Below are 16,959 nucleotides of genomic sequence, written 5' to 3' on the forward strand. Positions count from 1 at the left end.
GCAAACACCGTCGGTGTGCTTGCGGTTTTAGTGTGCGGTCACGTTGGGACACGTGCAATTTACGTTTTGCCCCTCCCCGATCCGCCCGCTATCGGACGTACATTTCGTTCGACGAGTTATTTGTATTGGATGGAAATGAACTGACTGAAAAACCTCTCTTTCCCTGTTTTACTGTTTGATCTTATACTGAAACTGAAAGGTGTCGCGTCTTTTGTTTGGAACACAAGTACGTAGGCACGTGGTTACGATTATTGCAGAAATATTTTTACGCCGCCTCGTTCTTTTGGAAAAAACGAGAGTTTTTTCCAGTGTGTTCGTTCATCTTTTTTAGGAGCGCATAGAGGACGGAGGGGGGATGCTTTGTCTCGACACTGGTAGAAATTTAATTTGCACCCGCGCATGTTCTATTTTACTTCTTCGTTTACCTTTTGCTCGACACGAAATTCGTAGCACACAGTGTTTTTGTCGAAAGTGACATTTTGTTGCAGATTTTTCTCGTACTCTTTTTTTGAGAGGTTCTGTTTTGCAAATTGCTGCCGTTACTGGAATTCTCGGAACTCAGTAGATTCGGTAATAGTTCTCATCGAGATACGGGTAAATTACTTCAATGGAAAAGTATGTTGACGAGAAATTACATTGGGTTAGGTTCGTTAATATTTAGATTTTTGTTTTTGTTACTCACCAATTTTAATTGTACGCGGTACACCGTGAGTTCCTGGAACTACTGTCAACAAAGCGATGACGATGACAGCAGCATATTTTGAATCCACGCTAACAGCCATTTTGTGATCTGAGGAAAACACATATTAAATAATTAGCGGATAAATTATTTAGAGATAGTACTATTTTTTCTAGTAGTGCAATATAACGTTAAACTAAATATTTTGCGAAACTGTGCTATTTCTCGACAGGTTAGATTCGTCTGATGCAACGAACGTGTGTTTCGTAGACAGTTATTGCAACTAGTCATGAGAGTTACATTTCATTCAACGTAAAATCGTTTTTCATTGCGACGTCACAACAGAGTTTTTAGCGAGACCCACAGAAAAACATAACGTCAGGTACAATTGCGATTTTCCAGTAAAAGTCGATATCCGCTATTTAAATCTTGTAATGATTCTTGTAATGACTTATGTATTCTCATCCTGTTTTCTCACTTGTTTGTTCGATCTTCTTGCTCGAACTATTCGAGCAGAAGTTTTTAGGGATAGAAATGAAAATTATAACTTTTTTTGGTAGGTGGCGAAAGTATTAAAGAGGTACCTGACCAATTTCTTGAAACTTTAATGAAGTTATGAATGTTAAATTTTCAGATAATTATGTGTTGCATTTTTGTATGGAGTAATTATGTCATTCAATGTGAACTAATTACGGATGCGAATGAATTTCAGATATTATTTACTCACTTTCAGAAATATAGTTTTAAATCTTAACCTTTATTAAATAAAGGTATTTATGCGATTAAGTAGTATAATCTTTGATATGTCAGGCAAATACCTATTTTATTAATATAACCATCACTTCTACTTCTTTCTAACGTTTTTTTGTTAATCTTTCTAACAATCTACGTCCAAATACTTGAATATATGAAAAATCTAAATTTATACAATACAACTAACGATTCCTAGATCTTAAGAATTAATTTCAATATTTTAATTTTTCTTCAATTCGAGCAAGATTTGTAAAGGTACAACGAATATTATTATGATTAATATTTCTCGGTATAATTACTAAGCCATGAATAATTAATTTCAACATTCGATAGCTAGACTTCCTGCAAGAGAAATAGAAAATAATAATTATCTCCTGGTTTTAATAAATTCGTTTTTGGTAAATCTCAGAAGTAAATCTCAGTTTTTCTTCGTGTTCTAAATCGGTCTATAAAATTTCACACACGAAGGCAGAAGCGGAAGAACGTACGACTTGGTGGACGACAGAGCGCGATTTCACGATTCGAGGATTTTTCTGATTTCCGAATTTAAGAGGCATTGAGTACTTGTCACGTACGGTTTGCGTTCGAACTCGAGTGAAATCGGTGCACTCTTGTGTCGATGGAATGCGCGATTTCCCTGGCATCAATCGTTCTGTGTGAAAACCTGTTTGATCGCTCAGAATGATCGGGAAGTATTTCGGGTAAATACGTGACCGCACATTGCCCTCGGTCGTTTGCTTCTTGTCCGGCGGTTTACTTCCTTTTCCAGGATAAACCCTTGATCTCACATTCCAAGTTTCTTTCATCATTCTTTCTGTTCTTTCGCATTATATTTCTTATGTTTGTGCTAATTTTGTGATTGATTTTTTAATCATAGACTGTGTAAATTAATTACCTTCGTTTCCTATAAACTTATCTAATTTACTATAGGAAACTTTATCCAATATTGGATTGTATTATTATCATTTGCACTTGCATTCGCAATATGAATATGCACTTGCACTTGCACTTGTACTTGCACTATGCACCTGTGCTTGCAGAATACACTTGTATAGGCGCTATAAACTTACTCTAACACTTACACCTACATCGTACACTTGTACTTACATTCATGTTTGCACTTGCGTAAAGCACTTGCTCCCGAACTTGCATTTGCATTTGAACTAGCATATACATTGCGTAGCTACTCTTGCATTATTTACTACTTCTATTATGCACTCGTAGTATGCATTTACAATGACACTTCTATTTGAACGTCTACTTATTATGTTCATACATAATTATGCATAATTACACATGTACACACACACACACAATATTTGTAATGTATGCGGTACACGAAATGTGTTGTATGCCTGCAATATATACAGTACAATTGAGCAAATATTCACATGATAAAACAACGAAACAAATTATAATATATATAGTCTAGAATGAGGTACGATGAATGTCTCAATCACTATGATATGTATCATTATTTTCTTGTTAGACCAGCGGTTTCCAACCCGGGAGGCGTGGACTATTGGCAGGGGAGGCGGCAAAATTTTTTAATCAGATATTAATTTTCATATCATAATATCTACAAATAAATTAAACTTCATATCGCAACGCGCGTATATTTATACCAAAACCTTGTTATTATTCTATTAATTGTAGCTTTTAGTTTCCTTTTGTAATAAAGTTTTCATTATTAAAACGTATATATATTATTATATCTGTTAAAAGAATAAAAGGTAGGGAGACGCGGAATAAAATTTTTTTTCGGGGAGGCGTAGCAGCATAAAGGTTGTGTAAAGACGACCAGTCGCAGAGAGACACAATCACAAGGAAGCGCGTCAGTGGGAGTCGTAAATTCTCGTTGCGATTATAATAATCGACGTCACGAATAGATCGATCCCCTTATTTCTGTTGGGATAATAGGGGTAGTTGAGTTGGTATAACACTGCGGCCAATAGGTTATGATGTATATTTTATTTCCAACAACGGATTTCATTGATTATATAAATATTTGGAGATACTCGTGGATTATCACACGAGTCACAATCGGGTTCAAAGTGTTCGACTCGTATAGGTATTAGCAGCTTGTCGAGTGGTGACTAAGTTTTTTATTCTTTTCGAGTTGGTGTTTGAATGTTGACTCCTTCTGAGTTGGTGTTTGACTCTTCTCTCGCTGAGATTTGATTGACTGTCCGCTCTCATGTAATTACGGAGGAAAGCTCGGTGTGGGTGTGATTTTTGAACGAAGAAAGCGGATTCGTTGTTCACAGTTTTCGTGAGGGTAACGATCCGCGATGCCCATTGGTTACAGCCAACGTTAATGAATGAAGATAGGAGGAGGAAACCTCCTACGAATGTGGCTCATGTGTGACTTGTTCATGGGAAAATGTTCATGGGCTTTTCCTGTCAGGTTTGTGAGAGCGCACAATATGGATTGCTATGGATTGCTCTAAGGACCATCCATAAACCGAAAATGCTTACAGGATTAAGTTAAAAGATTCAGTTTATGGTGGGGCCTTAGGTTTATCGAGGGTCTGAATGACGGTACGCGGACCCTTGGCGGGCAGACCACGAGGGACGTCGCATGGACCATCTCACGCGACGTAACAGGTTGCAAACCGCTGCGTTAGACGATATAATCGACCCTTGAAAGTGGCAATAGAAAGGTATGTCCCTGAAAATTCAGAAATTTTCAGATTGCATAAACCTTTCTCAACACTGGTACAAGTCTTGAAAATAAAACAAGGCCTTTATACAGGGTGCTCCAATTTTGTCTGTCAAACGTTGTCAATATATTCTATAGGTTCAAACAAGGAAAGAATGTCATATAAACGTATATCATTATAAGGATTGTTAAAGAATTGTAACAAAAAAATTATATATGAAATATGAACGTGCGTTACTACGGTACAAAGTATGAATAGACCAGAAACATTTACATCTAGTAGCAGTGAAAAGGTATCGTAATACACCTACAACTCCAGCTAAAACTCCATTTCAAAATGTTCAGCATTACTGCCAATACAAGATTGACATACAGCAAAAAATTGAATTTATTACTCTTTGAAGTTCTCGTTTATTACTCGTGAAGCTGGAATCATAAAAGTATTACGATACTTTCTGACTACTACTGAATGTAAATATTTCTGACTTATTCATATTTTGTACCGTAGCAACGCACGGTCGTTACCGCATTTCATATATCGCTTTTTGTTATAGTTCTTTAACAATGCTCCCAGTTTTCTCTCGTCTTGACTTACAGAATATGCTAACAACGTTTGACCGGGAAACGCTGCGACACCCCCAGTATAAGGATTTGACACATACAGAACTTTTAAAACTACTTCCAACTTAGGAATCGAACTTTCGGATCTTTAGAATTAGCATTTTTGTGCACAACTCTCAAAAAGTTTGAACTACGCACAAATCAGAACTTTGAATTAAGCAAGAACTTTACAAGTTGAACTTTCTGAACTTTGGACCTTAAGACTTTGTGAATTGTTGGAACTTCCGAATTTTATATCTACAGTTCAGAGTCAGAAATCGTAAGACGAGCAAACTGGAAGTTTGGCTTGTGATCCGTGCGCTGCAACGACGCGTAATCTGAAGCGGAACCTGCCGGAATTGCAGCACAGTGTAAATTTGAATGTTTCAACTGCGAACATTTCACGGTGGAAAACGACCAATGGTTTTAATGTCGGTTATTTAACGACGAGATCGCGTGACAAGTTTCCTCCGCTGCTGACGTTCTGACCCTCTTAAAAATAACGAATGGCATCAGTGCGCTCGTTGGTTGAACCCGTTCGCTTAGAGTTTGCGTTCATGAAACGTATACAGGTAGCCGGAAACCCGTCCCGTCCGACGAGTCTGAATGGAACAAATTGAGGTAATTCATATCCGTAGTGCGCACGAGCTGGGCCGATCCAAACATTTCACGCGATTTTTAATTAAGTAATGAAATCCACGATTAAAAGGTTCGCGGAAGAGCAGATCCGGCTATTCCTAGGGGAATTGATATTTGAAAGCGAACTGCATCTATTGAATGAGAGCATTATAGGAACTGCAATCACGTGGAACATAGAGAATCTTTTAATCGATTTAAAATTTATCAAAACGACTGGAAACGGTTGAATGCGAGCTGCGTGCTTGTCGAACCTCGCCCTTTCATATTTTCTAGCATTTTCTTCTCTTTTCGTATTTCATCTGTATTCTTTTGTTTTATTCGCAATCCATTAGATTGTGTAATAGATTCGTTCGTATTTCTTTAAAAAAAGCATATCTATAACATTGATTTATGTAATATATATGATATATAACGATATGTGTATTCTTTTGTAGGTAGATCAGGTAACTTATTTATCCTGTTCTTTCAAAGTTTTCGTCCATTTATCAAAAGATATAATGCATATTTTTACATTCTTCAGATTATTTAGTGATTATTTGTAAAGAAATTGGAAAAGGATATTATTACTTTAAAGTTATATGCTACTACGTAGTTTGTGTAGAGGTTTCCTAAAAATATTTTTAATTTCTATCATGTTGGCATTAACGAGTTGTAATCGCACAAGAAGAACACGTCCGAGTGCGTGAAATGGATTAAGCGTGTGCAGGAAACGTGTCAGAGTTTGCATTGTCGATTATTGAAAGCCGGCCGAAAACAACTTCCGTATTCTCGTCGAAAGTTAAATGAACTAACTCAGTCAAAATTTTATTTTCTCCGGAAAAATCGCGCATTTTACGTTTCGGTGAGAGTTACATTTCGATACGACTCAGGATTTCCTACAGAACAATGTGTTTGGAAATTTAACAAAAAAAAAAAAAAAATCGTTTTAATTTAAAACGTGTAAACCGTTTCGCAAAATTGTTTTGCAATTTTTCCTAAATTTTATTTTATGTCGATATGATATTAATATTCGACACCACCTGTATTTGCACAATATTCCCAAAAATATGCAATAAACGCAGAATATTGAGACTTATTAATATAACGAGTAATTAACTGTCTCGATACTTTTATGATATCTGTGAAACCTATCCTTGCACCATACATCATATAATTTTTATACCTACTTCCAGTCTTCATTCCAAATTTTGTCGATATAATTATGATAATCGTGCCTCATTACGATCTAAATGAAACTTCAAAGTGTTTCGCATAACGCATATAATATATTACACAGAAGGTGTTCGAATACTTTCGTGAGCCACTGTAAGGTACAAAGAAAATTCAAAATGAAAGTTAATGCCGAAGTTCGAAACCATTTGTTTGATTTCGATTGGACACTTCAAAACGAACTTTCCTGTCCTCACCGATGGAAACGGAAGGGGCTATTTATTTAACAGAAAAGTTGGCCATTCACGAGTTTTCTGTACTCTGGCGAAAAATACCGGCGAATTGATTCGAGCTCGAGCGAAAGAAGGTCAAGATGAAGAAAGCCCGACAGGCGGTCTGAACTGGGTGCGATTTTTATCGGATACAGAAACACCCTCGGTCACCCTTTGGCTCGTTGAAAATCTGTGTCAACCTTCATTAAAGTCGCTGTTCCGTCGGTAGGGAGCTGTTGGGCACTGTAATGATCTGCGAACGGTGAAATTCATTCAATTGACACTTTTCAACCCCCTCGAGTTTTTTGCTTCCTCTTGGGTCATTGCAATGCCGCCGGCCACATCAAGTATGTCGATCGACCGTTCGTATCTTATCGCAATTATCATCGGCTACATTTGTTCTTCAATAGTTGTTTTCAAGTGTGAGAATTCTGCGCGAGAATCCTGGTATTCGCGAGTACTCACGAGTGAACGAGACGGATAACGTGAATCAATGATTCTATGTGAAATTGTGGAGAATCCGTTATATACATGTAGATTAGATACATGTATAATGTATATAGGTTGGATATGGAGCATTAGGAAGCTAGAGTTGTGATTTGTAGGCTTGGAGAATTGAAATGTCAAATCTAGAATCCACACATTGGAGAATTTGTGACGGAGCTCGAAAATTAAGAAAATTTTCATAAATTATTGCTAATAACTAGACTGTGGATATTTATAGATTTTTAGGAAATTCAAGGTTCCAAAAATCTACGAAATGCTATTGTAGGAATATATAAAATAATCAAAGTACAAGGTACACTTATTATAATATGTAATAGACGAAACAAATTTCTTTAGAACCTATTTCTTTAGTTATGTTCATACAAATGTAAAATTGCATGAACATCCCCAATTTACTGGTAGGAACACTACCCTTTTTAGTTAAAATATTGGTTCAAAAAATTACGATTATTGTAGTGATTGTCCTCCTTAGTTAAAATATCCTGTATAAAATGTCTTTTATTCATTTTTGAAGAACAAATATAATTTATTCAAATATTTCAAGTTCTTCGTTTTATCTTTGAAATAAAGTTACGTTATACAGGCTGTTACAGAGTAGCGATCACATATTTCAAAATTGAACGAAGAAAAACAAACACTTACTTAAACTTAATTAAAATCTTAATTTAAAAGGGCAGAATAAATCAATAGAGAAAGGATAGCATTAACTGTTGATAATAGGTGCAAGATACATTGCAGTTATTGGAATATTTCATGTAATTCATGTAAACATCTATTCAATTAAAAGATTTTTAATAATTGCTTCTTTTTTCTGATATGATATGTATTATAAAACGGGCTGCACTTCATTTAATTAATCGTGATTGAGATTCTTACCTAAATTACGAGAAAAAACGTTTGTTCTCTGTAATTTCGCTCATATTATTCGTATATGTACATATACGTTTTTCCAACATATTGCAGTCGTGGATTAAAGTAGGACAGAGTTTTATTAATTTAGCCATGTATCTCTCTAAAAGGAACAACGTAATTATTCCGTCGCACTATCGAAATAACAAGAAAAATTCTTTTCACGTGAAATAAATTAACGGTATTCATTTCAATGCATACCCAACGATCTAGCAAGCGTATAATCATAATTCCATCGTTCGTTATCGATGATTAATTCCTGAAATTTTTCAATGCCTTTTATCCCTTGATTTATTACATTATACGTATACAGTATGAAGGGATAGTCTGATAAAATTAATGCTTACATCTCATATTCTCGTTGATTCGTCTTTCGCTACTTATACTACCGTTCGAAAATATCCGGATATTTTAGCCGATTGGTGGGAAAAGTAGATGAGTGTTGATAAAATATACAAATTAATAAATAGCTAATAGTTAAAAGCAATATTTATTATTTAAAAACTGATCAACGGTATGTTAAAATTGAATACGCGATTCATAAAGAATTCTGTCAGGATATTGTGATAGAAATTTTGTTAAAAAATTATTTTTTTTTACACCGTAACGTGTTTCGCACTTGCAGATACCATTATTTCATTGTATATCTACTAATCTTTTAAAATAAATGTTATCATATAAAAATATAATAATATAGCAGAATAATAACACCTTGTCACCGCTGAATGCATCCAGCAGTGGCATCGATGCCAAACAGTTGGCGATGTACGCAATGTAATCATTATTTAACAACAGATAGTTTTTACTTGTGATTTTGTAATTAAATTACATTATATTCAAAATAGGTGAGTGCAGGGATACTTTTAACTGAATACCACTGTACCAAGCAATGTATCTTGATGAAAACGTAACTGAAATCGATGTGCAAGATACACGTGGGAATGAAAGTGAATCGAACCATATCAAGAAACAGATTCGATGTTACTCTCTGGGTGTAGCCAGTTATTGCGTCGATTTTTTCGTTCTCTTCTGCTCTCTTAATTGCTCGTTTCCTTTTATTTCGAATTTTAGAATCTCGACGAAATTGAAGTTTTCCGCATTTATAGAGAGGAAATTTTTCTTGTTCCTCAATTACGTGTTCCCGTTTTGGAACTTGAAATTGCCAGTCAATAGTTGAACGGGCATTGTGCTTCTAACGCATTCTTCGTGCTTCACCGACATGTTCGAGTGGCTGAAGTTAATTGCAGTATTATTCGCGAAATGTCTGTGCGCTTCCTTTCCTTTGATAAAACTTGAATACTGGTAGAATAACTATCGTTCCATGTTGTAGATTTAGTGATGGACTGGGGAAGAAAGAAATACGGTTTTATTTAACTAAACCCACATCGTGTGTTTGATGACGTGACGTCGATGACGTAAATTTCGACTATGAAAAAATGATGTGTTTCCTTTGAAATATCGTAAAATATCAAACGTATCATAAATAAATACATTGTATAAAGAAATCTATTTCGATCATTAGAATTTTTCTTTGGATTTTAGTGTTATACCAAGCATATTAAAGTCAAACATGTTTCAAAAATTTGATCGTAATTATCGTCGTGATAAAGTAGAAATTGAAACTGGCTGCCGTCACATGAACTATGTACTTCTTGCCTCTATCGTTTAAATAACGATTTCAGTCGTATATCACGCGATATAACACGAGAAAACTAACGGAAAGACAACATAACTGTATTTCACACAAAGCTATAAGCAAGGCAAATGGCAAAAGAAAGTGAAAAAAGTTCTCGGTGAAACATTCGTTATGAATTATGACTTAAAATTCAATTTCTGATCGAAACTTTCGGCAATTTTGATTCGATGCTAGTTTAACAACGCGATTCTTCCTGGCATAGCCAATAGAGTTGCGATAAGTTTCATCGAGATAATGACTCTGTATTGTGTGCATTACTTCTATAGAGAAAAGGTAATTTATTATTATACATACTTGACTGATATTAAATTCAGAAATTTAATAAACTAGCATTGATAATTCTATTAACTTCTACTAATTACTATACACTAAGTGAGTTCATACTTCGCAGAAGAAAATTCTCTCTTTCAAGAGCGACTCAACGAAACGGAAGAGTCGAAAGAAAAGGATATTCGGTGAATTTCGATTGTAAACAAAACCGCAAATCCGTACTAAGCGTTTTCCTTTCCAAGAGCATAAAGCGTTGCAAAAGGTGCCATATTCACTGTGGTTGACATCAAAGGACTACTTTCACGCTCTTTTCGCGCTCTGTGTACTTTGTCGCAGGACAGTCGTGGAGGAACGGCGCGCGGCTGACTAGAAACTTGTGAAAATTGCTTTATATCATCCACTCCTTCGTTTTTCACCAATCTTCTATCCTTTACTACTCGTTCCAAAGAAATTATAACCAGTAATATGCGATTCTTCGAAAAATCGTTTAATTAATTATCGTTTTATTTACGGCCAATTTTATCGAAAACGGATTTTGCGTATAATAGTCTCGATCAAAATTAATAGTAACAAGAAGAAAAAATTAAGTTTCAATTCAATGTTGATTTAATGTTACAGCGGCATTTAATTAAACAATGAAATAAATGACGATATGATATTCCAATTCATAAATTTAATTTATGATGAAGATCTCCCATGGGTATTGAAACAATATCATTTAAAAGGACGCTGAGTTTACTGGTAACGTATAATTATTTATACATTGCATCGAATCAAGGGTAACGGTAAGCCGACTATCTTTGTAGCAATTAAAATATAATTTTGTTTATTACCTGAGATACGTCGTATCAGCGTGAAATTACGCTTGAAATCTAATCAAATCGCTGGACGGTATTGTTATCGGAATGTTTTCGCAGGAAAGGCGCAACGATACAACGGTTTGTAGAGAGATCGATATCCAACCGACTCGTCGAATATTACAGATATTTTTATCGTTTCGAGACCGAACTAACAATCGTACTTTTATTGTCGTCGACAAGGCGGCGCACGACAAACACAGGTCCATTTTTGCGTTTCATAGAGACTTCCTAAAAATGCCAGTGAAAGGTCTAAAATTGCCGTGAAATTTCTACCGTTTTCAAACCTTTGGCAGTGCCATTCGCAATATTTTTCTTGTCAAGTCAGGCCCCAAAGAGTGTTACTCGGCACGTTTGCCTACGCTTTCCAGCTATTTTCTCCCGCGATCGATATTAAATCTTACGCATTGTTCCGACAACTGGCTGTACCATTACAACAATGCCGTTTGCTCATACGAGTCGAAATTTACGATAATAGGGGCTGCGATGCAACATTGTTGCAACGAGCATTGTTGCATTGCGGCAAATCTCTTTTCTCTGCTGTTCTCGCATACCGGTCCTTTGTCACGTTCAATGTTCGGAAATGAGATTTCGCAAGATGTCAGAGCAATGTCTGCAATTTTGGCCAACAATCGCGTAATGTGTTTCGTTCTTACACAACGAACGTTCTCTTTAAGTATTTACTTGTTTACTCCGAAACATGGGTGCAACGTGATTAACCTAGTCTGACTATATCGCCATAATTACATTTTTTCATTCGATTCACCGACCAAGATATGCTATCCTTCGATTCGCAATTGACAAATTAAGTACATTGCATACTACTACATAATCGAGATATACAAGTATTACATTGATGGATCTTTCCGTACAAATACTCGATACTGTTCATAAGTGCTAGGATATTTATACGAAACGTGATAATTAACGTAAAGTATCAATCTGATATGACGATCAAGTATAGATCTGAAAAAACTAATCGACTAATAAGAATTTTATATTCATGCATAGTTGCGATTCGATATACGTAAGTTCACAAAAGTATACGATTACTTGTGAAAATTTGCATGATATGATATGATTTCGCATGATACGATTATCATGATCGAAGTTTGAAATAAATCCAAGTTTACGATACTTTCATATTGCACATTATAAAGTTTACGATTCAGACCACGTCGACGATTTAATTAGCATTTTAAGCGCTTGACGGGTCCGCTCAGTAGCAAGCGACGTATCGTAAACTTCGATACCAGATGAGAATTCGACAATGAATCATCAGACGATGTCATTAACGGGATCTTGCGCTATGCATCCTCGACCAGGTACGCACAAGACGCACCACTTGTGAGACACCCACGGACATTTCGACAGTCAGAACACGTTGACGAAAACACACTCCTAGATCAAACAACACTTCAGAAGACACTTCAGAAGACACTTCAGAAAACACTTCAAAAGAGACTTCGAAGTAGGCACTACTTCAAAATCACAATCATACTAGGAGACTTCAAAATCGCAATCATTCTAGAAGACTTCAAAATCACAATGATACTGTGGGATGGTGTGACGTTAGCGAAAGACGTGGTTGATTGTTTATAAACGTTGTTAAGATATGTTAATGTTGTCAAGGAGTGTTGTGAGCGTTACCAAGGTTTGTTACAGTAATGGTAATGCTGTCAGAGTTGAATTAATCGTGATCGAGAGAAGTTCATCGTGTTGCTGTGACGTAGAAATAGTGTTAAGCAAATTCGTGAAGTGCGATATTATATTCAATTTTGTGAGAGTGTTACAATATTGTGTTTATCATACTGTCTTTTCTGTTAATTTATAATAAACATTCCTACAATACTAATACTTCAAAATAAAGATCCAACAAAATCATAATCATACTAGAACTCTTAATGAATCTTCCACCTTGGGCGATAATATCGTTCAAGGTTCGCGACCCCAACCGAACAGTTACAACTTAACTGATAGCCAACTACTAGTTGAGAGGTCGCAACAAAAGTATTTATTGCAAACGTACGCTTAAATCAAATTCACGAAATTATTTAAACAGTTAATTACCTATCTTATGATAAAAAGTTTAAGGCAACTGTTCATACTGTGAATTTTTATGAATTACTAATTCTAAGTATATGTTTGAAGTAAACCTTGTAACCAGTATAATCATGGCAATCGTGGGCCATTACGGTGCTATCGAAATTTCAAAATGTTTTATATGACACATACACGTGAACATAAAAATTGTCTACGTTAAATATTCATTTACTTTCGCGAGCCAGTACGTGATCGTAGATATATCTAGGATCCCTTAAATTTTCTTGATTATCTTCTTCCAATATATCCGTGAGGGTGTAAAAAGAAACGTGAAAATCAAGAAATAGTAATCCCAGTAAACAATACACTGCCTAATTTACTTTTCACCTATAAAAATTAAACTCCAGAGAAGATTACAAAAAGGAAAGGGAAAAAAGGGTGGAACAAGAAAATATCCCAGCCATGGGAACTGCCGGTTAAAAACAGGTGGCCGATACGCTCACGATCATAAAGTCGACTCTTCTTTTTACGCAGCAAAGAGTTCAGCTAGCGTGAGATACTCGCGTTCGATCGAGGCTCGATTCGAGCACTGGACTAGAAACGGCCAACACAGCACAGCAAGCCATTGGTCTCGATTCGAGCCCTTCTGACCACTGCTACCCTTCGCAGAAATTGAATCGAATATCGGACTTTAGGTTCGTCGAGCAACCTTCACTGGAATTTCAAGTCCTCCCCTTTCGCATTACCTGGATTATGAATATCGCGATTTCTCGTGGCCGCAAAATCAGAGGAAAAACACCGATCGTACGACGAGAGAACGTACGAGGGCGTCTCGAATGCTGCCAATTCGAAAGAGTGAAATGGCACGGAGTACGAGTTCACGGAGAATTTCTAGAAGCTTTCGATCTTTACGGTTACCGCCAGCTACGCCGAGTGAATTGTTACAATGCAACGAGGGAAATTGGAATTAGCGATGTCAGCGGACATGAAAACAACAGAACGCGAGAAATTAGAATGTTCCAATTAGCCGGGGCGCAACGCACGGAAACTGGCTTCTAACGCGGATAAAGTCGAAAATAATTGGAATAGGGGAGCAGTTCTCCGCTTATATGAATTTTCAGTTCCTACGGAAGAACGAGCAATTCGTGGCAAATTTTTTCTTATTTGTGTTAGAAATACGTAATTCGGATTCTGCTGAGCAGCTAGATACCGCGCAAGTTATATGGCCTGTAAATTCAAAGATCAAGCTAATTTTCGAAAAGTAATTTTAAGTCTAAAGCTTGATCTCTTCTGTGAGTTTTCTGAAATTGATCTTCTAAAAGTTCATTGTTTCGTTGGTATTAACTGTTCCAAGTTCCTTTCCAATTAGAAAAATATAAAATCAGCATGATACACTTTGAGGGATCTTATTCTTCTCGTAAATAATTAACAAATATTTTCGGTATGTTCAAGTTCTTGTTTCTCTCTTCTTTCATCGCTTTAATAATTCATAAATGGGCAACGTAAAATTTGTTATGCGTTTTCACGAAGATCTTACACAATCGATTTTATATAATCGTGTTCAATAAAACATATATAATACCACAAATACTAGAAGATGGAGAATCGATTGCAAGAACTAATCGATGATACAAGAAACCTAAAATTGACGCAGATGTGCCTTTTTCATTGAATCTGTCGATTCTATAAAGCATTATTTTTCAAAAAGGCTTTGATAAATACCGATTCATCGTAGCTTCGAAATATGTCGTTTTAATCACGCTCATGCCTCTGCATTCCACACTGCTAACACCAGAAATTTGTACAGACCTCTAACAATTTCCATTAACAAAGAAGATTGTTCGTTTCATAAATTTCACAACAAATTCTCGCCAAGTTCTCCGATCGATTCGATCGCTCTTTCCCATTCGTTTTTTGATCAATAGATACGTTATTACGAGGCTCGAGTCCTTTCGTCGACAATTTACATTTACCCGATCCGTAACTAGCCTCCCCGTGCTTATAAGATATCGATAGGCCATAAATTTATCGGTAATAGTAGCTCTAGATGCGCCACTTACGGGCCGAACTAGAGCTTAATTGCAGCTGAACCCAACATAATTGCCGAGTCGAAGGAACGAGCGAGGAGAAGCTCGGCTGAACGAGTACGGAGAACGGGGCTTGGATATTTCCCCAGAATTACGTGGATCACGATCGTTAAAAAGGCAGATGTCGAGTGTCGGTGTTGTTAAAGACGTACTGACGGCCTCGTTTCGATACGATCGACGCGATCGAGTGAAAACTCGCAGTTATCGACAGGCTGGTGTTCTGGCGCCTTTCGATGAATCTTCACGAGTATCTGCCACGATTTTTCCTGTTTCTTCAATGCCATTCTATTTTATCATTTCTAGCTTATTTATTTCGAAAGTGTTAAATACTCTTCATCCTAAATTTTATTCCGAAGAACGAAAGGAAGAAATATTTCAAATGCTCGGTAATGTTTGTGCCAAATAAAAGTAATCTGAGGGTGAATCGTTTATTCGTTGTTAGATGAAATTTGTATTGAAAAATTTTTCGTTAAATATCGTGTGTCATGAATCTGCCACGAGCATTTTTTTTGTTAACAAAGCGTTGGTGTATCTCGCTTTTACATCGAATGAAACTTTTTGCACAAAACGTTATTCTTTTCAAGCGAAATTTCACCAACTGTATCAGCGATCAAGTGAAATCGTTTTGTCCGATCTGTTCTTTTAATCTGCACCAACATCGAGACCAGATTTTCTGCATGATAAATCGCAAACAATATAATCGCAGTCCAATGAAATTTCGTTTCTACCCGAATGAAACTGTATTCACATATTCCACCCAACGAACGTTATTCCGTTACACTCGATATAACTAATAAAACAATAAGAAATATTATTCCTTTATTCATAATGACTAATATCTAGTATTATATAATTGCTTAATATTCTAGCTACACCACAAATACGTAGCTACATATCACAGTACCAAATTTTACACATCAAATGAACCTCGAGTAGATTCAAACGAACAATTTCTTATTTTATTCGATAAAACTAATAAAATAACAAGAAATATGTATTTTCTATTACATAGAACTCGAAGCTCACTTCAATTACCCCACGAATATCTCCAAATACGAATTCCAAACACGAAACCAAAAAGCAAAAAAGACACTTACCTAATTACTTGTAGTCATTCATACACCGCGGAACACGCAGCTCCTTTCATCCTTCCATTTCTGACCGTGTGTTCAATTCGAATATGAACTAACCAAGAATATTCACCGCGTCTCGATTTCAGCCCCAGAAGATTCTCGAACAGCGAGACACCTCGAACAGCTACGGGAAATCAATGGGATGGTGGAGTATCGCGTTCGGTGGCCTCGCTACGAACTGATTTAAATTTAGCATGGACCAGCCTAAATACACAGCGACCGACGTCGACCGTTTCGACTCGCCCCGAGAAATACCTCAACACGCGTCGCGATTCTTCTCGTGCACATCCGAGTTTATTCATTCGTTCGATTTTCTTTTCGTTGTTCGATTATCGTTCGGGTTCGCGGGCGTCTCGATCGAATTAGCAAGGCACCGAATTACAGAGGGGAATTGCAAAATTCGATTAAAAATTCCCTTGCCGGAGGCACTCCAATTATGAAACTATTATGCGGTCGAAATGCTTTTAGTTGTTGAACGTAAAATTACCGAGTCATTGAATTATAAACTGCGCCGGGGCTTTTTGCGCAGCTGCGAAACTACAGATACGCAAGAAACCGCGAGAAGCGGGAAATTAATTGTACGCCACGTGGATGTGTTACGACACATATTTATTTTCGTCAAATTCATCGGTTTCGTACAGTGAGGCTAAGAGCGCGTTCATTGGGTCAGTTAAGTAAGACGAGACAAGCATGATCAACGAAT

The 16,959-nt window shown here is 36.4% G+C and overlaps 1 protein-coding gene across 2 annotated transcripts in view; it reads right to left on the minus strand.

Annotated features, from left to right (window-relative positions):
* LOC126869699 (glutamate receptor ionotropic, kainate 2-like) overlaps window positions 1–16,959 on the minus strand; it is a 150,728-nt gene that overhangs the window by 62,012 nt on the left and 71,757 nt on the right. The window contains exons 1-2 of one of the 2 annotated variants that reach the window (XM_050626571.1): window positions 16,221–16,752; window positions 683–790 (exon numbers count right to left, since the gene is read on the minus strand). In XM_050626571.1, coding sequence (XP_050482528.1) covers window positions 683–782 — 100 coding nt within the window. In that variant the 5' untranslated portion in view covers window positions 783–790; window positions 16,221–16,752. Of the gene's footprint in view, window positions 1–682; window positions 791–16,220; window positions 16,753–16,959 lie in introns of those variants that run through there. The other variant, XM_050626569.1, reaches the window with a different exon arrangement.

This window comes from Bombus huntii, chromosome 9 (assembly GCF_024542735.1).
Source record: "Bombus huntii isolate Logan2020A chromosome 9, iyBomHunt1.1, whole genome shotgun sequence".
NCBI classification, from domain to species: Eukaryota; Metazoa; Arthropoda; class Insecta; order Hymenoptera; family Apidae; genus Bombus; species Bombus huntii.